Raw genomic sequence first — 25,289 nt, 5'->3', positions numbered from 1 at the left:
TAATGAAAGACCCCCCACAGACAGGGGGCAACCAAGCAAAGGCAGACCCCCACCAGGTAGAAAAACAAAAACAAAAAAAAACTGCAAGAGGACAACGTACCCAGGTGGAACAGAGCCGGCTGCTATAAGAGGTGAGAACCAGCTGTGCAGTACCCTGTGCCCCTATCAGTGATGAAGACTACCTCCTACCCTGGGGCAAACAAGGACAACAGAAACTCCAGCTAACTTCAAGGGTGGCCAAATATCGAGCAGTAAAAGACACAGCGGAGATACAGTAGATTCCAAGGAGATTTGTGGAAGATGAAGGGCAGTACTTACAGGGGCACCCAGGGAAGGAAACCCTAGGCACATGCAGCCCTAGTACCGTAGAATTTTACTCATGGCTCACACACTACCTGTAGAGACAGCCCACGCCACAAAGCACAGAAACTGAAATCAAAGCAGGAGCCAGAGGCACCAAACCTGCCAGTATCACATCAGCCAAGAACTGCTGGTTGGGTTGCCGGCACAGGGGTCTGGGACACCCCTTTCCCCCTCCCGGGGAGTGGGGGTTGCACAGATGGCGGCATGGCAACGTGATGACGTCATGCTAGTTTGATAGCTTTCATTTGGGGAGTTCTGTCCACTCGTTCGGCTTTTGGTAGTAATATTTTCACCAGAATAGGGATTTGTTTTGGGGTGCCTACCTTTCTGGGTGCCAGACCCGGTCGATGGTAGACACAGAATGCTTCCAACCACATGGGGGTTTCTATAGGCCATTGCTCCTCGTGCCTGTCTGAGGGGGCCAGGTTCTGGCTCGTGGTCCCCGGTTACAAGAACTCAATGCACTTTGATGCCAGAAAGCTAACAGTTACATATCAACCTCGTTAGCTCCGGGGAGCCGACGGGACTCCGCCCCAAAAATTGTAACAAAATCTACAATAAAGAACCTTAAACCGATTGGGCTAACGTTATCACTATACTAGTTATAATTATTACAGACTGCCTACTCTGTCCACTCTATACCCGTAAAGAAGGCGTGGTCCTTAATCTCCTGGGCCCCAGCACCTCCACCTCCCAGACGACCAGTAGGGTGTGCGCACAAAAGCTGTAAGTATATAATATATGCTCAAAAGATTGACCAAACTGGTATAACTGCTATGGCAAACAAATTAGTAAAAAATAATCTAACATGCATGCATGGGATTGGATACATCTGTTCAAGGTCGGGGTGCCACCCTTAGCCCTTAACTCTTAAACCGCTAGGGGCCCAAATGGATTTAACACCCGCAGGCGCAACAAAAAAATAAATTCCAAAAAATTCCTTCGTCTTATAGAAGTGTTCATTTTCGTTCTCTGATCACAGAAAAAATAACAAAAAAAATGTAAATGGCATATTTTAGCCGCTATAGGATAGGGAAGTCTAGCAAAAATACCAGCATTGAATGTAATGAAACGCCATTTTCTGGGCGAGCCCCGGAGGCTCCCTGGAGCTTATCGGGCTAATGTTTGGTATATTAGACCAGGACATTAGCTAAGGAGTTCAGACCTACCAGGGACCAGCGCCAGAAGCTGGCCCCTTCAGAGAGGTTTCAGGGAGCAATGGCCCTGGGCCCCTTCAGAGAGGTTTCAGGGAGCAATGGCCCTGGAAAACCCCTTTGTGGTTGGGGTTTTCCTTCTCTACCATCGACCGGGGTTAGGCACCCAGAAAGGTAGGCATGACAAAACAAACCCCACATGGTAAAAAACTAAAACAAAAAAACGAACAGAGAGGTAGAAACTCCCTACAATCAAAAGGAAACAAGCAAACATCACACTTTACTGCCGCGCCGATCATCCGCGCAGCCCTCCCCGCCACGAGAGGGGGAGGGGGGAGCCCGGACCTACCGCGCAGGCTGCCAAGCTTCAGTTCGGAAGCTAAACTTCAACCAATGCGAAAAAGCTGCCGACCGGTAGGAGGGAGGGTTGCCAGGGAGCCTCCAGGGATCACCCAGAAAATGGCGTTTCATTACATTCAACGCTGGTTTTCTGCGGGAAGCCCCTATGGCTCCCTGGAGCTTCATTCCCAAAGAGAAGGAAAAGAAAGGGCTAACCCGGGTAGCGGCCGCCACAAACTCCACAACACGAAGCCGAGACAACAGGATGCAACCTGCGACCCAAGGCAACAAGAACGCACAGAAGCAGACGCGCATAAAGAATGGGTGGCCAAGAAACTGTGCGACCCTCAATTCCCTGCGCCCGAACTGAGCCCTAGACGTCACCAACACAGCAGCAAAAGCTGCAAACGTCCAAACAGCACAGGCGCAAAGACAGACCGCAGACTGGAAAACTGAAAAACTCTGCGGACGACCTGGGAGACCCGAGCCCTGAAACAGGGAATGAGGGGAACCGGATCAACCAAAGCGCATCCCCAGACACGGTACGCAGGTAACAGCAAAAAGCACAACCAGACAACACAGGACGCACCCCCGGCCAAACCAATCAAGCATCAATAACCCAAGAACCCCTCCGGAAACCAACCATCTCGACCGTTGCCAGGACGGAGAAAGGCTGCACATGTACAAATCTACCACCAGTACCAAAGAGCAAAAACCTGTACCGAAGGGGCAACCACAAACTGAGGAGAAGATAAGAAGGCACACAGATCAAGGACCAGGACGGCGCAGGTGACGCATGAGCAGGCCAGAGGTGAAACAAAACATGAGAAGGAGCACAAAACGCAAGCCGGAGCGGCTCCGCCAGCGCCGCACAAAACGAGGCACCAGGAACGTCATACTGTCGCCAAGACAAAGCTTGAAGGTGGGACACAGTCAACAAGGCCACCTGAACACCACAGAGATGGTGATACCCGCATCAAAATACCAGACGTGAAGAGCTAGGAGAAGGCCGAACCAGTCACATACAGGACCGATCCAACCTGCCGAAAGAGGCGGAGCCGCGGGAAAACGCCCCGGGTTCGGACACCTATCAAGCAGCGTCTGAAAAGAAAGCTGGGCCGGCCACCAAGGAACCATAAAGACTGCTCTCGTAGGAACGGGCTGCAACTGAGCCAGAACCCGAAGCAACAGCTGGACCGGGAGAAGAGGAACAGGTACCCCCACCTTGACCAGTCCTGCTGAAAAGCATCCAATGTGAACGCCTCGCAGGTGGGTAAGGGCGCCACATAAAATGGGTGACGCCTAGACCACGCCGACTCGAAGACGTCCATGGCCAGGAGTCCATACGTCCGGCAGAGCTAACGAAACGAGTCGGCGACGACTGGCCAATCAGCGAACAGAGGAATGAACCGAGACAGCTGTCCGCCAGGACGCAGGACACACCCCGGACATGAACCTCACGGTTAGCCAAACCCCGAGAATCCAGCAAATGAGCCACTCTAAGGAACCAACCCCAAAGGTCAACACCTAAGAGAAACCCTGTGGTTCCGGCAAGAACTGCCAGCGAACAGTCCAAATGGAGCTGAATGGTAGAGCACCTGGTTAATACCTGGTTAATACCTGGTTGATACCTGGTTGATGGGGTTCTGGGAGTTCTTCTACTCCCCAAGCCCGGCCCGAGGCCAGGCTTGACTTGTGAGAGTTTGGTCCACTAGGCTGTTGCTTGGAGCGGCCCGCAGGCCCACATACCCACCACAGCCCGGCACTCCTTGGAGGAATAAATCTAGTTTCCTCTTGAAGATGTCCACGGTTGTTCCGGCAATATTTCTTATTTTTGGGTCACTGAGTGACCCAAACCCTCCAAAGCGCAAACCACAAAGCCACGAACTCCCGAATCGTGCTGTGAGCCCGATGGACGGACAGACTCCACCATCCCGGGCCGACCTGGTGAGCACTGGTCACAAAGCCCCAGCTGAGAGATGACCCGTCCGTGAATACATCGAGCGAAGGCTCGGGGAGGCGCCAAGGTACGGAACCCTGAAAACCCCAAAAAGGAAGCTGATGACGCAGCACCAACACAAGATCCCCGGAGGAACAAACCCAACGATTGCAAGAGGCGGAAGGGGAGTCTCTGAAGGAACTAAACAGACGCCGAAGCCAAACCCGACCCCGCGGGCAGACCAGCACGTCGAAGTTCAGACTCCCGCACAACCGCTCGAGCAACCCGGGACCCCCTCATGAACAGCCGAAGGCGGGACCACACCCGCAGTAACACTTCTGGAGGGAAAGACAAGGAGTGGCTCAATTGCCCTAAACAAGGCCCAGGTCCGAACCCGGGACGGAAACAGATGGAAAGGCCTCCAGATCACCAGGAAACCAAACCCGGCAATCTGGAAAGAACCACACCCCTGGCGAGCAGACAAGCGGACCGACTGGGCGCCCACACCAGCCAGTCGTCGAGGTAGGCCAGACACAGAATCTCAAGCTGACTCAGACAGGGCACCAAGATCCAGTAAAGATACAAAAATACACCAAGTGCCAATAATTGACCTGGAGGTCCAGGGCCACCATCCAGGCACCCGGCCCCAACAGAAGCCGGACAGGAGACAACAGTCCTCCGAGGAGGCCATAGAAACCAGGGCGCAGACTGAAGAAGTCCCGAAGAACCACAAGTTCGAAAGGCCCATGTCTGCAAAGAGCAGACGGGAACCCCAGAAGGATGGGGCGGATCGACCACGCCCAACGCACCCACCAAGATGACATGACGAAGCGCAGGGGAAGAAGCCCACCCCGCCAGCTCTGAACCCCCCCAAAGGAGGAGAAGCTGTCCACCGCCGCCACCAGAGGCCGGAAGACAACCAAAAGCACCCACCAACAGTGGGACCATACGAGAGTCAACAGAGCAAGCTGCTCCCCCAGCGCCCTGTCAACAGAGAAGGGAACTGAGCCCCGTCTGAAAGAAAAAGTACACATACACATATATACATATCATGTATATACACATACACATACACACAAGGTATGTTACACACACGTGCATATGCACATATACATGTGCACACATACAGTGTACACATGTACATACGTACACACACACATACACTTTAAAAGAATATTACAAGCCGCCGACCAGTGGGCAGAGCACACGCCGGCCAGGCAAAGAAGGCACAAAACTGCATCAAAAGGCCCACCTCGACTACAAAACCTCAAAGTCCCAGCACGACCACAACACGTGCCAAGACCCAAAAAGATCAGTCTGCAAGCCAGGAAAACCCCGGAACTCCAGAAGGCAGAAACCGGGTTACACACGAGGAAACAAAGCCCCCTGAACCCACAAAGGGGGCCCAAGAAGAAGAAACCTCCGGAACGAAACCAAAGAACCCAAAGGAACCCGGAATCGAACCAGGGGGAGGCCAAACCACCACATTTTGCCGGCGGAGAAACACCACAGGAATGCAAAGCACAGCCCCCAGACAGAACTCCCTGGGAAACGGTCATAACAGACCGAAAACCGAGGGACAAGGTATGGGAGCAAGCATAACAGCCAGGGACACTGAGCCCAAACTCAAAGGTCAAGACCCAAAACAGACAAAATTGGAAACCCTGTGTAAAATCAACACTCAAAACGTTCCCAGAGGAACAGGAAACGGGCAGAAAACACCAGAAAAGCAGAGAAACGACAACATGAGAATAAAACCCCTGAAAAAAGGTGAAAACTCACCCAAGAAGCTCTTCTTCTTCTTCTTCTTGATAGTAGGTGCAGTTTGCATGAAGGGTTTGTCCTCCCGATGACTGCACCAGTACAGATGTTGGTAGAGGCGTTTATGTTGAAGATGATAAGAGTTTTAAAAGTGCTTGTTGCGTTGTGCTGTAGACAGAGGAGCGGCGACTAGAACAGAGGTGTATGTTAGAGGGAGACTTGCCGCACCGTAGGGCGGTGTGTTGTGTTTATGGCGTCAGCTGATCCTTGGTGTTGCGACGAGGCAGTTGTTTTCTGTGTTTAGCTGTTGGTGGCGCCAGGTATAAATGTGGCGCGGGTCAGATGTGACCCAATTTGTTGGTCGATTGGAGATATTTAGCCAGTGCTTTGACTATTTGGTATTTTTCTTGTAACGAGTGGTCACCGCCTCCTAATATATGCTCGATGGTAAAGGGTATTTTAAGTGAGATAAGTACTTGTTTGAAATTTACTCTGGCACTATAGTGTCGGAAGCAATGTAGGAGATAGTGTTCGATTGTTTCAGGCACCTGACAGTGGATGCAGAGTTCGTTGATGTCTGCTCTGTACTTAGAGCTGTGTGCTGCTAGTTTGGTCTGTCCCAGCCTTAATCTGGTCATCGCTATATCAATTTCTCTGCTTTTATATCTGACATGTTTCCAAGTTTCCCATTTCTTTTTAATGGACCCGTAGTACAAAGGTGAGCATGACGTTTTCCATTTCGTCGCAAAATCTTGGGTGATGGTATTTTTGAAGGCTCCTTTACGTGCAACATGAGGAATTGGATGACGGGTAATGTGAGGTGTGTTGTGCATTGCTTTGGCTAGTTGATCTACTAGTTCATTATGGAGAATACCACAATGCGCTGGGACCCATTGGATAGAGGTATCATAACCGTTCAAACGATGTTCATGAAGAAGTTGAAGACATGGGTAAACAAACTCCTTGCACATTTTTGAAGAGTACGTAATTGCTTGAATCGCACTCTTGGAGTCACTGCAGATTGTATATGTCCCGATTGGTAATGTTGTGATTATTTGGAGAGCTTGATATAAGGCATATAATTCAGCTGTGAAAACAGATAGTTGGTTTGGTAACCGCCATCCCTGCTTGAGATGGTATTCCGGTATCCATACAGCGCTAGTGACCGAGGGTACATTGTTCATGATGATGCGAGATCCATCTGTATAAATCGCTGTGGTATTTGGGTAGCAATTTTTCATTGTTGAGAGAAAGACTGAGGCTATGGCTGAGTTTGGTGCAGACTTTGGAATGTTGTCTTAAAGTTGTATTGCTGTATTAGGAGTTAGGAGTTGTATAAAGCCAGGGTGGAATAGGGGGAACAGTAAGTTGGGTTTCCGAGTTTTGGAGTAGAGAGAGGTCTATATTGAGGTTATTTGTAGCCCGTGTGAGGAAAGGTTGTGAGTGATTGGTTGGGAAGCGGGGGTTATGTGGGTTAACTGTTGGGTTAATTTTTTATCTGTATGGGTGTGTCTGGTGAGCAGTGGTACAGAGTGACAGATAGTTGGCACACATTATGTCTCGTCTGGTGGCTAGGCTTGTGAGGCCCGTTTCCCCGTAAAGTCCGAGGATAGGAGTGGAACGCATTGCGCCACATATAAGTCGCATGGCATTGTTTTGGATGACCTCTAGGCTCTGTAGGTTAGTAGGCGCAGCCGACGCATATGCTTGGCAACAATAGTCTAGTTGGCTGCGAATGTAGGTTGTATAGAAATGGAGCAGGATTTTATGGTGTGCTCCCCAGGTGGTGCCAGTGAGGGCTTTCAGTATGGCAAGTCGGGGTTGTGTCGTCTGTTTAAGGTGTTGAATGTGTGCTTTCCAGGTAAGTGAGAGCGAGTCTAAGTGCATGCCAAGGTATTTATGTTCTCGTACGTGTTGGATGGGAGTGTTGTGTATTGTGAGGGTGGGTAGATGAACAAGTCTTTTTTTAGTGAAAATTTGATAATAGGTTTTGGTAGTACTAACTTGAAGGCCCCATTGTTGTGTCCAATCTATGAGGTGATCAAGTGCTGTTTGCATTGTTGAGACTGTATTAGGTAAGGCGTTGTCTGAATGATACAGTGTTAAGTCGTCGGCGTACGCCGAGAGGTTAACAGGATGGGTGTTAGGCAAATCTGCTAAGAATGCAGCAAAAAGGGTTGGGCTTAGTATGGAGCCTTGTGGGACACCCGTTTGTATTGGGATGTCATCGGAAAACTCACCTTGTATATAGACTTTAGAGGTCCTGTTCGTAAGATAGGATTTTAACCATAAAAGTAATCTTCCCTGTACGCCTAAACGCGCAAGCTTTGCGAGGAGGCAAGTATGAGGAATGCTATCAAAAGCTCCTTTGAGGTCTAAGTAGAGAACAATACAAAATTTGCTGCTTCTGAGGGAGGTGCGGATTTCATGTTCAAGGCAAAGTATTTGATCGAGTGTGGAGCATTGCGGTCGAAATCCAGCTTGGAGTGACGGTATAATATTATTATATTCTAGGTACCATTGGAGGCGAGTAGTCTTTCCATGACTTTACTGAGACATGATAGTAGGGAAATAGGTCTATATGACGCAGGTTGGGATGGGTCTTTTCCTGGTTTAAGGAACGGAAGAATAATGCTGGTCTGCCATTGTGAGGGAATATTTCTGTGAATCCAGCATAGGTTGTAATAGTTTAGGAGAGTACTATGTGCAGTTGATGGGAGATGTTTAATGAGTTCATATGGAATTCCATCCTCTCCAGGTGCCTTGCCAAGAGGTAGGCGGGTTAAGGCTAATTGTAGCTCGCTTAAGGTGTATATATTGTCGACGCCGGGCATGGGTAGCAGTATGGCACGGTCAATTTCTTGTCTGAGGGGGAGTTCTTGGGCATGAAAGAAGGGTGTTGAGAGGGTAACTTTAAGACATTCAGCAAGAACATTTGCACGCTCCTGAGGTGTTTGACAGAGTGAACCATTGATCATCAGGGGGAACGAAGGGAATGTTGGGCGACCTTTAATGCTGTTAAATGTAGCCCAGACTTTTGAATGTGGCGTAGTGGGTGTGAGGCTATCACAAAATTTTGCCCATGATGCTCGCTTTGCTGACAGTATGGTTTTTTTGGCTTCTGCTGTAGCCCGCCGGAGATTAACCCAGTTCTGTAGGGAGGGTTGACGTCTTTGTTTTTGTATGGCTCGTCGGCGTAAAGCGACTGTTCGTGCACATTCCTCGTTCCACCACGGTTTAAGTGGTTTGTTGGACCTATGTCCTGAAGTTTTCTTGAGCATTTGGGTGGCTGCAGAATTTATGGCCGAGGTGATTGTGGCCAGTCGCGTGTTGGGGTCTACATCGTCTGTATCTGGGAGACAGACAATATAAGCCCATTTTTTCTTATCTAGTTTCTTAATGTTCCACTTGGGGAGCGTTAGGGGGTGGGTTGCTGGCTGAAAGTTAGTAAATTTTATAATGAGGGGTTTGTGGTCACTTCCAATATCTGGTCCAGTATGAAACTGTAGTTCTTGTTGAAAGTGTGCAGAGTCAAAGCAGATGTCCAATGAGGCTTCATAATTGGTTCTGTAGTTAAAGTAGGTTGCAAGGTAGGGCGGCGGCGAAAGAAGAATATATGGTGTAGTGTCTAAGTAGTTATATAAATCGGTGCCTGCAGTATTTTGGGTACCTCTACTCCATGTGGGGTGGTTTGCATTGAGATCACCTGTAACAATGATCGGTTGCCGTAATTGGTTTAGATAGAATTTTAGTTCATTTAAATTTATTGTGCCACCAGGGTTGTATATACCCAGAAAGGATATGTGTGTACCATTGTAGGGTATTAGGCATGCTAAAATTTCTAGCTTACCATTTACAAAATGTGTAAGCGTTACAGGTTTACATGTCATGTTACTCTGTGTTAGGAGGAAAATACCACCACCCATACGGTTTGGTCTGTTTGGCGGTTCCCGAACGCCCCAGGGAAGATAACCCTGACACGCAGGGGCAGTACTCACAGGGCACTTAGGGAAGTCAGCCACTAAGCGCATGCAGCCCCGGCACTGATGAGGTACTCCTGGCCACCACACAACACTACACACGGCAGTGAACGCCACACAAAGCAAACACCGCCTAGGAAACTGAGGCCAGAGAAGCGTCTATCCTGGTTGACATTAGCTTACGAACTAAAGCTTGGCAGCCGGCGTGGTAGGTCCGGGGCTCCCCCCTTCCCCTCTCGGGGTGGGGAGGGCTGCGCGGACGATCCGCGCGGCAGTAAAGTGTGATGTTTGCTTGTTTCCTTGGGATTGTAGGGAGTTTCTACCTCTCTGTTCGGCTTTTGTTGTAGTTTTTTACTATGTGGGGTTTGTTTTGTCATACCTACCTTTCTGGGTGCCTGACCCCGGTCGATGGCAGATAAGGAAAACCCCAACCACAATAGGATTTTCCAGTGCCATTGCTCCCCGAAACCTCTTTGAAGGGGCCAGGTTCTGGCGCTGGTCCCTGGTAGGTCTGAACTCCTTAGCTAATGTTCCGGTCTAATATAACATACATTAGCCCGATAAGCTCCAGGGAGCCATAGGGGCTTCCCACAGAAAACTCAAAAAAATCAATCAGAAACATTGAAATAATTAGGTAACAATATCTTTGTGGTAAACTCCTGCCTGACAGCTCGGGCGGAGTTAACCACTTGAACGATTGCTCTGTCAACGCCTCAGTTTTGCCAGACTTCCTCACCCTATTGTGCCCAAAATATATCACCTACGATCCCCCCCTCTCTGTAGGCAGGGAACACAATTCAACATTTTTATAAGACAATTTTTTTTTTTTAATTTTTGTTATTTCTTGTGCCGGGCGTTTTCTGGCTATAATCACAAGAGTAGCCCAGGGGTTAAATTTATTTACTAAAGGAAGATGAGGTCCCATTTCATGATGAGTAGATGCATCAAACAGCAGCTGTATGCTAAGGATGTCTGCCTTGTGCTGTAAACATCATAACCAGCACTGGGTTCACTGATCTCTGAACTCTGTATATGGTTTTTATCACAAGATCTACTATGACACTATCATTTTAAATTTGCAGTAACTTATTTATTTTCATCACTATTAAATTATGCTATGGGCATGATATACATGGCAGTGCTGTGAGCTGCTGCTGTTACATACACCACTCATGGTTGTTCTCTCGGTACTGAGGCCCCCTAACACCCAGGAGGGGGTGCCCATAGTTTTTTCCAAGATGGCTTCTGTTTACTGGAGGCCTGAGGAAGCAGATGTGAGTCCTGTGTACCTACAGGAATTTAAAATCTTGCACTGCACTTAAAAACATCCCTGATTATGTCACTAAGTTTGCAGATATTTACCAAGAACATCCCTTTGTGTGTTGTGCAGTGGGGGTTAAAGTTTACTTTAGAACCAGAAATCTGACTTTTCACATAATTCACTCTGAAAACAATAACAGCCTGTAGATAGATTGTACCTGTGAGAGGAGGGAGGCAGCTTCTGTGGAGAGATGAGCGGGAATCAACAGCTCCGTGTGAGAAGTGATGCCTGAAGGATGAGCTGCATTTACACTCTGCAAACAATAATTACTATGTTGTAGGCATAAATATTCGTAAGCAGAGCAGTTTCCATTATACACTACAGTGGAACTTCAGTCAACGAATTTAATCTGTTCCAAGATAAGGATCATACACTGAATCAAATTTTCCTATAAGAAATAATGTAAGTTGAATTAATCTGTTCCACACCCCTAAAAATATTAACTTAAAAGTACATTTTATACAGAATACAGTACTACTCATATTTTTCATACAAAACACACAAAACAATCAGGTATAAATATAAACTGTAAATAAAATAAGTGAACATTTAACTGCATTTTACCTTTACTGAGGACACTTGTTGGCATATAGGAAACGGTGAGGAGGGAGGGAGGAGCGGTGTTGGTGTATGGGGCAGGATGGGGACACGTTGGTGACAAGGGAGGGAGGAGGAGGTGAATGTTTAAAAGGAGCACCCCTTTCCATCATAACATCAGACCATTCCCCTACTTGCCTTAAATGCTTTCATATCTGCTTTAACTCGTTCCAGATTTTCCTTTCAGACATTTCACATGCCTCTATTATGTAGCAGCCAGCCAGACCAGTCATTTACAGTCAAAACAAGTCAGTCAGCATTCACAGTCAAGCATTCACAGTCAAGACTAGTCTCAGGCAGTCATAAATAACTAAAGGCAGTCATAAACAAAGGCAGTCATAACCAAAGGCAGTCATAACCGAAGGCAGTCAAGCATTCACAGTTGTGGCAGCAACCAATTAGGCATTTACAGTCACAACAAGTTACAGTCTGGCAAGCATTCCAAGTCAGTTAAGCATTCACAGGCAGTCATAACCAAAGGCAGCCAAATATTCACAGTTGTGGAAGCAACCTGGTCAGGCATTTCCGGTCAATCAGGCATTTCCAGTCAATCAAGTATTCACAGTCAATCAGGCATTAACAGTCTGTCAGGCTTTCACAGTTGCAACCAGTCAGTAAGTAAACAATAAGAGTTTGTCAGGCACTCAGGGTCCGATGTGCGGGATGGGGGTAGCGGGAAAAGCCCAGTGTGCGGGATGGAGGTAGCGGGGAGAGTTCGGTGTGTGGGATGGGGTAGCAGGAGGACAGGGGATGGGGGGATGGAGGTAGCAGGAGGACAGGGGATGGGGGAGGGACCAGGGTTGATCAGCTCCTGTTAGTCCTAGTTGGAAGCTCACCCACTGCAGCAACCCATCTCACGCCACCGCCTGCCTGCTCACTGCTACCCACCCATCCACTCTGCCAACTGTCCTGCTACTCACCTGCCTCCCACTCTGTCTCCTGACCACCCTGCTACCCATCCACTATGCCCTCCCTGCCACCCACCTCCTTAGTCTACCATTTGCCACCAGCCCATTCTGCTGCCTACATGCCCATGTGCCCATGGGCATGCAGGCACCACTACACCCATTCTGCTAAGCATCTCACTCTATTGCGCACCTGCACACATCATTACCACTCCCATCTGTCTTCCCCCCTCCCCCCACCCCCCTCCCACTCCCCTGCCATCCATCTGATCCCCCTCACCATCCATCTATCTAGTCCCCAATCATATCTTGAGGTTATCTTGAGATGATTTTGGGGCTTGAGGTTATCTTGAGATGATTTCGGAGCTTTAGTGTCCCCGCGGCCCGTTCCTCGACCAGGCCTCCACCCCCAGGAAGCAGCCCGTGACAGCTGACTAACACCCAGGTACCTATTTTACTGCTAGGTAACAGGGGCATAGGGTGAAAGAAACTCTGCCCATTGTTTTCTCACCAGCGCCCGGGATCGAACCCGGGACCACAGGATCACAAGTCCAGTGTGCTGTCCACTCGGCCGACCGGCTCCCCAGCGGACAGCTCCCGGGCTTAGCATCCCCCGCGGTCCAATCCTCGACCAAGCCTCCTCTTTGTGACACATCCCCAGGAAGAAGCCCATAGAAGCTGTCTAACTCCCAGGTACCTATTTACTGCTAGGTGAACAGGTGCATCAGGGTAGAAGAAACTCTGCCCATTTGTTTCTGCCTCCGCCAGGGATTGAACTTGGAATCTTAGAACCTTGAATCCCGAGCGCTGTCCACTTAGCTGTCAGACCCCCTAAATCCATCCACCCATCCATTTAGTCTCCTCACCATCCATCCTGTTGCCCTTCGAAATATGACTAAAAAGTTAATAGACATTTTAAACCCTCCAGATAATAGCAGAGCCTAGAATTTAATGACCCCATATAGGTCATTAATTAAATCGAGTGGATACTGAACAAGCACTTCGTATTCCGAAACAAACGTTATATACTGGGGCAGATTTGATGATGGAATCTACATCGTACACCAAAAAATTTGCACTTTGAGGCAATAGTACACTGAAGTTCCACTGTATTAATACCATATAAGCCGGCATACAAGTTGATCCTGCGCATAAGTTGACCCCAAACATTTAGAAGTGTATTTCAGGTTTAGGCCTATATTACCCGCAAAAGATGACCCCCCCAAAAAAAAAACCAGCGTTGAATGTAATGAAACGCCATTTTCTGGGTGAGTCCCGGAGGCTCCCCGGAGCTATCCAGGCTGAATGGATATGTATAACTTTCTGGCATCAGTCAAAGTGCTAGGAGTTCTTGCCTACCGGGGACCACGAGCCAGAACCTGGCTCCTCGTGCCTCTCTGAGGCACGAGGAGCAATGGCCTATAGAAACCCCTTTGTGATTGGGAGCATTCTATGTCTGCCATCGACCAGGACAGGCATCCAGAAAGGTAGGCGCCCAAAACAAACCCCTATTCTGGTGAAAATATTGCTACCAAAAGCCGAACAAGTGGACAGAACTCCCCAAACAAAATTATCAAACTAGCATGACGTCATCACGTCGCCGCGCAACCGTCTGCACAACCCCTCCCCCCTCCCCGAGAGGGGGAAGGGGGAGCCCCAGACCCTCCACGCCAGCGATCCAACTGGCAGTTCTTAGGCTGGATGTCAAAATACACGAAAACGCCGCCGACCGGAGGGAGGGAGGGATGCCGGGGAGCCTCCGGGACTCACCCAGAAAATGGCATTTCATTAAATTCAACGCTGGTTTTCTGGGGGGAGCCCCGTCGGCTCCCTGGAGCTACCTTACCGAAAGATAAGTAAAACAGGGAAGGAACCGGGAGGCGGATACCACACATCCTAACTGAACAACCAAAACCAGAGACAAAACAAAGACCAAAACGAGAAGAAAAAGACCACCCAGGCCAATGACCAGGACGGCCCCAAAACTCAAGAGCCGGCCAGAGGGGAACAACGCCCAGGACAGCAAGTGGAATGGAGCAGAAGGAACTGCAACACTGAACGTAAGCAGGAGCGGCGCTGCCAGCACCACCCAACATGAGGTGACAGGACAATCCCAGACAACGGTCCCAGAACAACCCCGAAGAGAAGACAAACCAACCCTATCAAAGACCGAAGGACCTTTCGCAATGATAGGAAAACCAAACACCGCCCCCTAGATGAAACATGCAGGTGGGAGACCAATAACGAACCCACCTGTGCCGACACAAACGACGAGAAACAAACACCACAATCGAAAGCGCAAAACGCGAATCTAAAAACAGCGACCCCGCAACCCAAAGGAGCAACAGAACCAGCTCCAGCAGGGAAGAATGATACACGCATCCCCGAGGCATCCAAGAGGAGAACTACTGAGGACGAGAACCACAGGAAAACAAACACACCCGGTCCGGAAAAGGAACAAAGAAAAACCGACACCAGGACCGGAACCCAGCAAACCCGGTTTCAAGAAAAGGAACCAGGAAGGCAGGAGCGGCAGACCGAAAAGTCCACCCCCACCTTCCCCACAGACAGCGCAACCCGAAGCCTGCAGAAAACCACACAGAAATCGCAGGAACTCGGTACCACAATGGAACACCAGAGAAGTCCAAAAGCAGGACGTGGAACATGGACAGAGGTCCACCGGAGAACCAAACAGGATAATCAAGAAGCACTGACTCATACAAAAAAGTGAAGCATGGGGGAGGAAAAACTGAATTAGGTAAGGAAAACCACGAATACGGCCCAAGGAGCGGCCGGGAAGTAATGCACACGACCAACCACAAAATGTGTAGAGGAGCGCGTACATACCTGAGGGACCTTACGGACAGCAGGGTTATCTTGAGGTTCTTGAGATGATTTCTCCCTCGGCTATGTGAGGGTGCAGTCAGGTACCGAAGATAGGCAAGGAAAGTGTCCAGACAGGGAAAAGACCCAGGGGTCTACAACGAAAACAAAAGCACCGAAATGCGGGGCAGAGCCCCACAGGACAACAAATGGACAAAAGGCACTAAAGACACATGCAAGGTGACCAAACACCACACCAAACACCCTAGTCAGGAGCCATCGACGCAATCCCGCCAAGCGGGGAAGAGTAAACAAGGATGGAACAGGGAACAAGGGTGGCGGAGGGAGTAGAGTATCCCAAGAAGATACACGCTTCAAACACAGGAGCTGAACTAGAGAAGCAAAGCTCTACAAAGTACCAACGGCGGAACTCAAACCGTTCCGTACGTCCAATAAAAAGTCCTGCCAACCTGTGGGGAACTGAGGCGGCGCCCAAGCATATAACCAGCAGAGTAGCGAATAATAACTAGTCTACCGGCAAGTGTGGTCTAGAACAGACATGCAAGACACCTTACCGACACTCGGTGCGCCCAACCCGCATCATTGCCCGCTAACGGTCACCCACAACTACTGTATATGCAACACAAGATAAGTAGTTCCTTAGTGTTTGTGTTTATTGACCAATCTCCAGGAAACAATAGAAACTGGGATAGTGGCACATGCCACCCGTGCAGCACATTGTGGGCACGAAACAATGGGCATAACAGGGATAAGCTCAGAATCAGGAAAGACCGGAGGAATGACCGGCACGGTAACAGGCCCAGTGATGTGCGGAACCAAGTACCACATAACGTGGCGGTGGGGCCCCACTATTGGTGCAAGGGCGGGTTGGACATGGGAGTGAGTGGGAATGTATGTAAATCTTCTTGTTTGAGGAGCTGTTCACTTGAGACAGTGAAGCAAGTCTCAGCTGTGTCTCGGTACAAGTGACAGGATGAACAACCCAGCAGGTTTCCATCCTATTGGGGAGTGTCGTACATGCTGCTATGGCGGTGTGTCCACTCACAAGGTGAGTGGTGCTGCCCAATAAACTCGCCCCTCGGAGCAAAATTTAATTTAATGTAGTAGCTGCCTCGCACGGGCCAAGAGGCCCTCCGCAGGGCCACTGTACTTATGTTCGTATGCAGGTACGCACAAGGGGACACAGGAGGTAGTGAGCACCCAAAGGAGCCACAGACACTAAAAAGAACCCGATTAATGGCAGAGGGAAAGGAAGCCAAAAGCACCAAAATGCCATGTGGAGGAGGCAGACGCCACCCACAGGAGCAAACAAGAAGACAGAGCCCAGAAGGCTCAGGAAACTGCACAACCGTCAACTGACAGGAGAGGCGGGGCCCAAGAGCCAGAGCTCAACCCCCGCAAGCACCACTAGGCAAGCACCCCACCAAAAGTGAGAACCAGCACTAGGCCGACAGAAGCGCCAGACAAGGCAACCTCACCTGCAGAGCAGACACACGACCGTGCCACAACACAGGCGAGCCAAGTAACACAACAGGAGCAGCGCTAAAGGTGTGCCCGAAAACCATGCATACTCGAGGCAGTAGGCACAGGATGTACCCTTACCTGAATAAAATGCGAGGTCGAAGGAGAAAGACGGCCAGAGGTGCGCGCCCTGCAGAAGACGAAGCAGTACAGAGAAAGAACAAAGTGACACCCCCAGACATAAATCCAAAACACCCTCAGCATCCAGAGGGCCACGACTGGAGGGAGAAACGAGCAGCCGTAGAAAAACCACGAGAAACGGCACGAACACACGAGCATACCGCCCGTAAACAAAACGCACACCGCGGCCCCAGCGCACAAGGTACGAAACGCACCACCCGGTCACCGGGAGGCGTGGCATGTACACCAGGCGGACACACAAATCGTACACAACGAGCAGACATCGTACAAACACCAGGAAGGCGTGCGGAACGAAGACAAAGAACGCCGAAACTGGAAGTAGAGACGACGCGAAAACAAAACAAGGCGAAAACGAAGCGAAAGAAAACAGATGATGGAAGGGAACCAACAAGGCCGACAAAAGACCCAATGGAAACCACATCGAAAATCAACAGACGTTCCAATAATATTGGAAGGTGCGAAGAGACTCGCGAACCAACGAGAACCATGACAAGCACCCCAGACCAAGGAACATGCAGGGCCAACGATACGAAGCGGTTTAGGCACTATGTACTAGGTCAATATAGAAATCCATCAATGTTTGTTTCACACCTTGTATGGATGTACCTTACCTGAACACTTTTTTTTTTTTTTTTTTACTTTGTGAACAGCATCGCGACATAGGAGCGAAAAGGGTAAGGAAAAGGGGGTGAAACACACCCCCCAGGAACGACGGGATCGACGAACCCGAAGGAACACGGAACCAAACCCAGGGAGGGGTATACCCGAAAACAACAGGAACACAGAGGGAAGGAACAACCCCACTCTGAGGAACTGCCAGCCCCACACCAAAGGTACAAGGACCCAAGAGGTATGTTACACACACCTGTGTATGCACAAACACATGTACACACACACAGTGTACACATGTAAATGTGTGCACACACATACACGTGAAAAGAAAATTACAAGCCGCCGACCAGTGGGCAGAGAGCACCATGCCGGCCAGGCGAAGATGGCACAAAACTGCATCAAAAGGCCCACCTCGACAACAAAACCTCAAAGTCCCAGTACGACCACAACAAGACCTAAAAAGATCAATCTACAAGCCAGGAAGACCCCGGAACTCCAGAAGGCAGAACCAGGTCACACACGAGGAACCAAAGCCCCCTGAACCCACAAAGGGGGCCCAAGAAGAGAAACCTCCGGATTGAAACCAAAGAACCCAAAGGAACCCGGAATCGAACCCGGGGGAGCCCAAACCACCACATTTGCTGGCGGAGATACACCACAGAAAGGCAAAAGCACAGCCCCCAGACAGAACCCCCAGGGAAACAGTCAAAACAGACCGAAAACCGAGGGACAAGGTGTGGGAGCAAGCATAACAGCCAGGGACACTGAGCCCAAACCCAAGGGCCCAGACCCAAAACAGACAAAACAGAAAACCCGGTGTAAAATCAACACTCAAACGTTCTCAAAGGAACAGGAAACGGGCAGAAAACACCAGAAAAGCAAAGAAATGACAACAGGAGAATGAAAAAGAATTTCACCCTGAAAAAAGGTGAAAAACTCACCCAAGAAACTCACTTGAACACCCGGGCGCATGTAAACAAACTGAAACGCTGCCCTAGTGGCCAAAAACCGGCAGAAGAAAATGGCCGCCAGAACAAAGGGCTGTGACCGACACAAAAGATACGAAAACACACCAGCAAAAGTGAGAAGCAAGCAGACTGGATGGGCGAAAAACTCCGCCCAAAAGCAGAAATCCCAGACCGGGGCAAACCGCCCCAGATCTGCTAGCAGGCATCCCCCACAGCCTCAGGAACCAGCAACAGAGGCCCCGGGCAGAGCCATCCTCCAAGCCCTCCGCCCTTACAGAAAAGCAAGAGTCCATGGGAAAGACAGCAAGAAAGGGCCGCTGGTAAGACCCAGAAGCCTTGGCAGGAGGAACAGGCTCGGAAACCTCCGTCCCCATCCCGAACGGGGCAGCCCCCAAAAACCGCCCGAGTCTCGGCCCCAGCTAAACTCCGCCCCGACCCCGAAACCTGCAGATGGTCTGGAACTGGGAACAGGGAGAGAAAGAGGGCGAACAGCACCTAACCAAAACAGGGCGGCCTTGGGGCATCCAAGTGGGAAACCAACCTAGCGTGTTGCAGCAACCTAACCTAGCTTGCAACACGGATGCCGCCTGTACTCTGAACAGTAATAACATCAGGAGAGTACTGGAGAACAAGCAGAGAATATCTCTCACAAGACTCCGGGTCAAGGTGTCAGTGACCCAACAGGCAACATGATGGAGGTAAGAGTGGCGACTGTCACCCGGAGACAAGGGCACAGCAACCATCGATCCCGTACAAGACGGGTTGGAACCCGGAAGACACATTCAATGGTCCACCGAGGCCAGACAGGGGTTTCCAGGGCCCGTAGGCTGACTGCTACGGGAAGCCCGAGCAAGGTGTTGTTAACCGTTAAGAAACCCAAAAATAACAAGAGGGTAGAGGATAGCACTGAAAACCCCTGCGATGTGTACAATCACGGGGCCTAACAGAGGGCCACCAAACACTACCAGTGAAACTATAGCTACACTGGGCAGACCCCCACCAGGCAATTGAAAATAAAAACAAAAGAAAAACCCCGCAAAAGTACACCATCTCCAGAGGCAACAGGAACTGGTTGCCACTTAGGTGGCAGGACGCATAACACCTTGACGCCCTAACCAGCACAATACCAGTCCCTACTCAGGGCCAAACAAGAGCCCCAAGCCTCAGCTGGCCCCAAGCCCCAGCTGGCTCCAAGGGCGAGGCAAATGCCGAGCAGCAAGAACCTCTACGGGAATGGTTCCCGAACGCCCCAGGGAAGATAACCCTGTCACACATGGGCAGTACTCACAGGGCGCTTAGGAAAGGAAGCCCCTAAGCGCATGCAGCCCCTCACTGATGAGGTACTCCTGGCCACTGCACAACACAACAGTGAACACCACACAAGGCAAACATCGCCTAGGAAACGGAGGCCAGAGAAGCGTCTATCCCGGTTGACATTAGCTTATGAACTGATGCTAGGCAGCCGGCACGGTAGGTCCGGGGCTCCCCCCTCCCTCTCTCGGGGCGGGGAGAGTTGCGCGGACGATCGGCGCGGCAGTAATGTGTGATGTTTGCTTAATTGTTTCCTTAGGATTGTAGGGAGTTTCTACCACTCTGTTCGTTTTTTTGTTTTAGTTTTTTACCATGTGGGGTTTCTTTTGTTATGCCTACCTTGCATAGGCATAACAAGTGCTGGGTGCAGGTGCTGGGTAAGGCTGTGCTGGTGCTGGGTATGGCTGTGCTGGTGCTGGGTACGGCTGTGCTGGTTGATTTTCTGCTAGTTCGTGAAAAATACTGACTCATTTTCGTTTGTTTCCTTCCTTTCGTCATGTCCTGAGACAAATATCTTTCATCATCCTTAGGTGTTGATAAAAGACTGGTAGCTCTGGTTTGTCAGTTTGTGAAACAATATCAAGGAATTTTTCAACATAGAACAATGCGTCAGCACATGTAGCAGATTGTAAACTGCTATAATTCTCATCCTCATCTTCCTCTCCGTCATCGTCAACAGTGCCAGTAACATTTTGTATGATCTCATCATCTGCTCAATGACCAATGAGTGGATCGACTGCATCAATATCTAACCACTCCTCCACCTCACGAGCGGCACACAGTTCTTGATAAATATCATTTGAAAATCTTTCAAAATCCATTTCTTCTTCAGTCACTTCATCAGCATGATCAAGCATCAGGAGTTTTTCCAACAATTTCTTAATGTTGACTCTAACTTCATCCCAAACTTTAGCCCAGTTGTAAATGGCTTCCTTAATTGAGTATTTTTTGTAACGTTCCAGTGTTGCTTGACCTCGCGAATCGGTTCATTGTCTTTTGTCTTCATCTGACTCAAACACCACCATGATTTCTTTATTCATTGCTCATTTGTAGAGCCTTTTCATTGCATATATAACACCCATATCTATTTACTGGATCAGAGAGGTGGTATTTGGAGGCAAGGCCATACATTTGATGCGTCCATCATGTGATGTTAATGTGTCCAGCCCTACATGAGCTGGGGCATTGTCAACTAAGAGTGATGGTAGGCATCCATCAGTCTCAGGAGACTATGGAGTTGTGCTCTGGTGTCGGCCTGGAGTGGCGTCACCAGAGCGCCTTTTACCAAGTAAAAGTAATGCCTTGACATCGTTCCGTCTCACTCCACACTTCTTTATCTGAAAATCTCTTACTTTTTTGCAAAAATGATTTTTGAACCAGTCTACAAAAATATCTTCAGTAAACCAAGCTATTTTAGAGTTGTAGTAGACCACACTACAGCTTGTTTATTAAATTTGTCAAAGCACATGGATTTTTGACTTCCCCACTATCGCAGACTTTGTTCTGTGACTTCCATCTGCATTTGCACCCAGCATGGCAGAAACTTTTTCTTTGTATACCTTACGGCCAGGAACACACTCATCTAGCCTAGATGCCAAAGTGTTGTTCTGCAAGCATTTCCAATTAAAGCCTGTTTCATCGGCATTGTATACCTGAAAACGCCTTAGATCATTTGTTATTCTATTCAGGCACAGGCAGAAGTGGAGAGGAGAGGTATAATGTATGAGAGAAGTCAAACCATGCAACACTACATGTATGTGAGTCAAAACACCCATTTCACTTATGGTAAAAGGAGAAATGCTTGGAGTGACTCTGTGTACATGCAGCTTAGGCTCGGGTACAAATATTACTGGGAATATGGGATAGGTGTTCATGATAATGACACGAAGCATAAACTATGTGGTATGTTAAGGTCTCACACCCTTGCCCATTATGTTCTTGATTGTCCGTTGATTAATGTATATAGAAACACTGAGATAAGGACTGTTCCTGAACAAATAGCCTGGATGTGTCACAACGGAAAGGTTGATGATATTCTTGAGAGATACAAGAATTTTGCACCAAGACTGTAATCTTTTGTTGAATTATCTGCACGTCTTTTGCAAATTGTCTATACAGTCAACCCGTTCTCGCAAATTTAATAAGTCAATATTTACTTATTAGTTGCGTGCATAGGTGACGTACTAAACATAATAGTTTCCCTTGAAAAGCTTCATAGAAAACACCGACCTTACCTAACCTACTTAGTATGTTAAAATAAGCATCTTATAGCTTCGTAATTACAATTGTTACTTAACCTATTATAGGTATAGGTTAGGTAATAATTGTAATTACGAAGCAATAAGATGCTTATCTTAACATACTAAGTAGGTTAAGTAAGGTCGGTGTTTTCTATGAAGCTTTTCAAGGGAAACTATTATGTTAAGTATGTCACCTATGCACATATTTAATAAGTCAATATTGACTTACTAAATTTGCGAGAACGGGTTGATACAGTATACCTAGGTCATAAAAGTATTTGTGTGTACATCTAATACCATACTACTTGTGTAAAGGAGGAAATGTATATGATTATCTCTCAGAATGTTCGGTAATACGTTTATTGCTTGTGATGTGTGTCTATGTATGTATTAACATGATGTACTGAATGGGGTGAGAATAGCTTGAGCTACCTCATCCCTTTGTGTGTATTTTACCTCAATAAACTTATTTCAATTTCAATTTGTTATTATGTAATCATTTAATTTACGCTTAAATGGCTCGACAGAATCCGTATCTGCACTTAATGATTCTCCACAAACTTTCCTGTTCTTAATATTATGCCTATTCTTAAACCTTTGCAACCATCCTTCACTTGCTCGAAAATCTGGAATGTTCATCTTTTGTGCAAATATATCGACTGCTGACTTAATAGTGTTGCCGCCAAGTGGCATCCTGGTTGATACCTGGTTGATGGGGTTCTGGGAGTTCTTCTACTCCCCAATCCCGGCCCAAGGCCAGGCTTGACTTGTGAGAGTTTGGTCCACTAGGCTGTTGCTTGGAGCGGCCCGCAGGCCCACATACCCACCACAGCCCGGTTGGTCCAGCACTCCTTGGAGGAATAAATCTAGTTTCCTCTTGAAGATGTCCACGGTTGTTCCGGCAATATTTCTTATGCTCGCTGGGAGGACGTTGAACAACCGTGGACGTCTGATGTTTATACAGTGATCTCTGAATTGTGCCTATGGCACCCCGGCTCTTCACTGGGGTGCCTGTGGCACCCCAGCCAGGGGGTAGGGATACCCAGCCAGGGGGGTAGGGTAGGGGTGCTCTGTAGGGATGAGCAGGGCACCCCTGCTCATCCCTACAGAGCGCTCCTGGTTAAACCATTTATACACAGCTTCGTCCAAATTTGTATTTGTAGAACCTTTTATTGTTTTCCTTTTATTTAATGCACCACTGTCACTCGAAGCAAGGAACTTCCTAATATCATCTTTCTGTCTCTTGATATCACACACCGTACTTTTCCCGACATTAAATTCTGCTGCCAGCCTAGTAACAGAGTAGCCACATTCATGTTTCTCTATCATGTCTAATTTCTGCTCAATGGATAAAAAACTTTTCTTCCTCTTTGTAGATACAGCATGATTAGCAAGCCCTTGAGACATCTTGTTGTATATTAATACAGCTGTAGTCAAAAAATGGTAAATTCCACGATTATTCTTTCAACGCCGGACAAACACGTCACTCGCGGACAAAGCTAATGGCACTGGGTGCCTAGCTGCAAGCCTGCTGCACTGGGGCAGGCTTGGAAGCATCTCATTCAACTCGCCCGACAAAAAAAAAAAAAAAAAAAAAAAAAAAAAAACTGACTAGCTAATTCTTCTAATTCTAATTCTGACTTCCTAATTCCCTAATACATCCCCCTTCACCACTGACAAACACCCATTTATTATGCATTTTTCATTTTGAATAAGGAATATGATAGAGCAATGTGTTACAAGCCACTGAAATGGTAAAATTTTCTCTCTTAATTTTGTGAAAAGCATCGAGTATATTATCGAGGCAAACATGTGGCGTGGAGTCAGCAGTCAGTAATTGATGGGTTGACAGGTATCCTCTCACACCTCCAGGACCCCCCCCACCAACCCCCAATGACTCAAGGAGCAACACTGATACCCGGCCACACACACCACTATCACACAATGCCAAGTCAGCTGTTGTTTTCTACAGGAAACAATAAAACATGTTAATGATTAATAATGTATATAAATACACTAAAATTAACATATTTTGGCATAAATATTTTACAGCTAAGATTGAAATTTTTAATACAGAATGGATGAGAGGTTTGGCAGCCATGCGTGGTCAGCAACCGGCCTCCCCTCCGCCACTCTTACTACCGTGACCACCCTACACTCCCTACATCACCACTACCCCCTCCCTCACCACCACCGCCTCCCTCACCACCACCACCTCCCTCACCACCACCACCTCCCTCACCACCACCGCCTCCCTCACCACCACCACCACCTCCCTCACCACCACCACCACCTCCCTCACCACCACCACCACCTCCCTCACCACCACCGCTTCCCTCACCACCAATGCCTCCCTCACCACCACCGCCTCCCTCACCACCACAGCCTCCCTCACCACCAACGCCTCCCTCACCACCACCACTGCTTCCCTCACCACCACCACTGCTTCCCTCACCACCACCACTGCTTCCCTCACCACCGCCACTGCTTCCCTCACCACCACCACTGCCTCCCTCCCCACCATCACTGCCTCCCTCACCACAATCACTGCCTCCCTCACCACCATCACTGCCTCCCTCACCACCATCACTGCCTCCCTCACCACCACCACCACTCCCTCCCTCCCCACCATCACTGCCTCCCTCACCACAATCACTGCCTCCCTCACCACCATCACTGCCTCCCTCACCACCACCACCACCATCACTGCCACCCTCACCACCACCACCACCACCATCACTGCCTCCCTCACCACCACCACCACCACTCCCTTCCTCCCTCACAACCGATGCCTCCCTCACCACCACCACTGCCTCCCTCACCACCACTCCCTCCCTCACCACCGATGCCTCCCTCACCACCACCACAACTGCCTCCCTCACCACCACCACAACTGCCTCCCTCACCACCACCACCTCCTCACCACCACCATTCCCTCCCTCACCACAACTGCCTCCCTCACCACCACCACCATCACTCCCTCACCACCACCAACATCACTCCCTCACCACCACCACCATCACTCCCTCACCACCACCACTCCCTCCCTCTCCACCGGGAAAGCAAAATATAATTCTGTACAACTATTTACACTTTGGTGAATCATAGTTGATGACAGTGGCTATCATCAACTATGACAGCTCGGTCTCGGTGATCATTTGGACAAACATTCCTCGCTTAATCGAACATTTGTATGTTCCACTGAACATTTGGTACCGAATTCAATTTGTTCAGCTCTTCCGGGAATTCGATAGAGCGGGGTTCGTTAGACTGAGGAAGCACTGTGCGTGTGT

The 25,289-nt window shown here is 48.9% G+C and overlaps 1 protein-coding gene across 3 annotated transcripts in view; it reads right to left on the bottom strand.

The window, feature by feature from the left end:
• Positions 1–738: 738 nt before the first annotated feature.
• The window catches only part of LOC123758696 (ribosomal protein S6 kinase delta-1), a 184,124-nt gene continuing 159,573 nt past the window's right edge, over positions 739–25,289 (bottom strand). For all 3 annotated transcript variants that reach the window (XM_069328824.1, XM_045743257.2, XM_069328825.1), the window contains 2 exons: positions 11,015–11,110; positions 739–1,087 (listed from right to left, as the gene is read on the bottom strand). In XM_069328824.1, coding sequence (XP_069184925.1) covers positions 986–1,087; positions 11,015–11,110 — 198 coding nt within the window. In that variant the 3' untranslated portion in view covers positions 739–985. The remainder of the gene's footprint in view (positions 1,088–11,014; positions 11,111–25,289) is intronic.

This window comes from Procambarus clarkii, chromosome 22 (assembly GCF_040958095.1).
Source record: "Procambarus clarkii isolate CNS0578487 chromosome 22, FALCON_Pclarkii_2.0, whole genome shotgun sequence".
NCBI lineage: Eukaryota > Metazoa > Arthropoda > Malacostraca > Decapoda > Cambaridae > Procambarus > Procambarus clarkii.
Note: the sequence above shows the minus strand (reverse complement) of the source record. Positions and strands in the feature narration are given on the sequence as shown.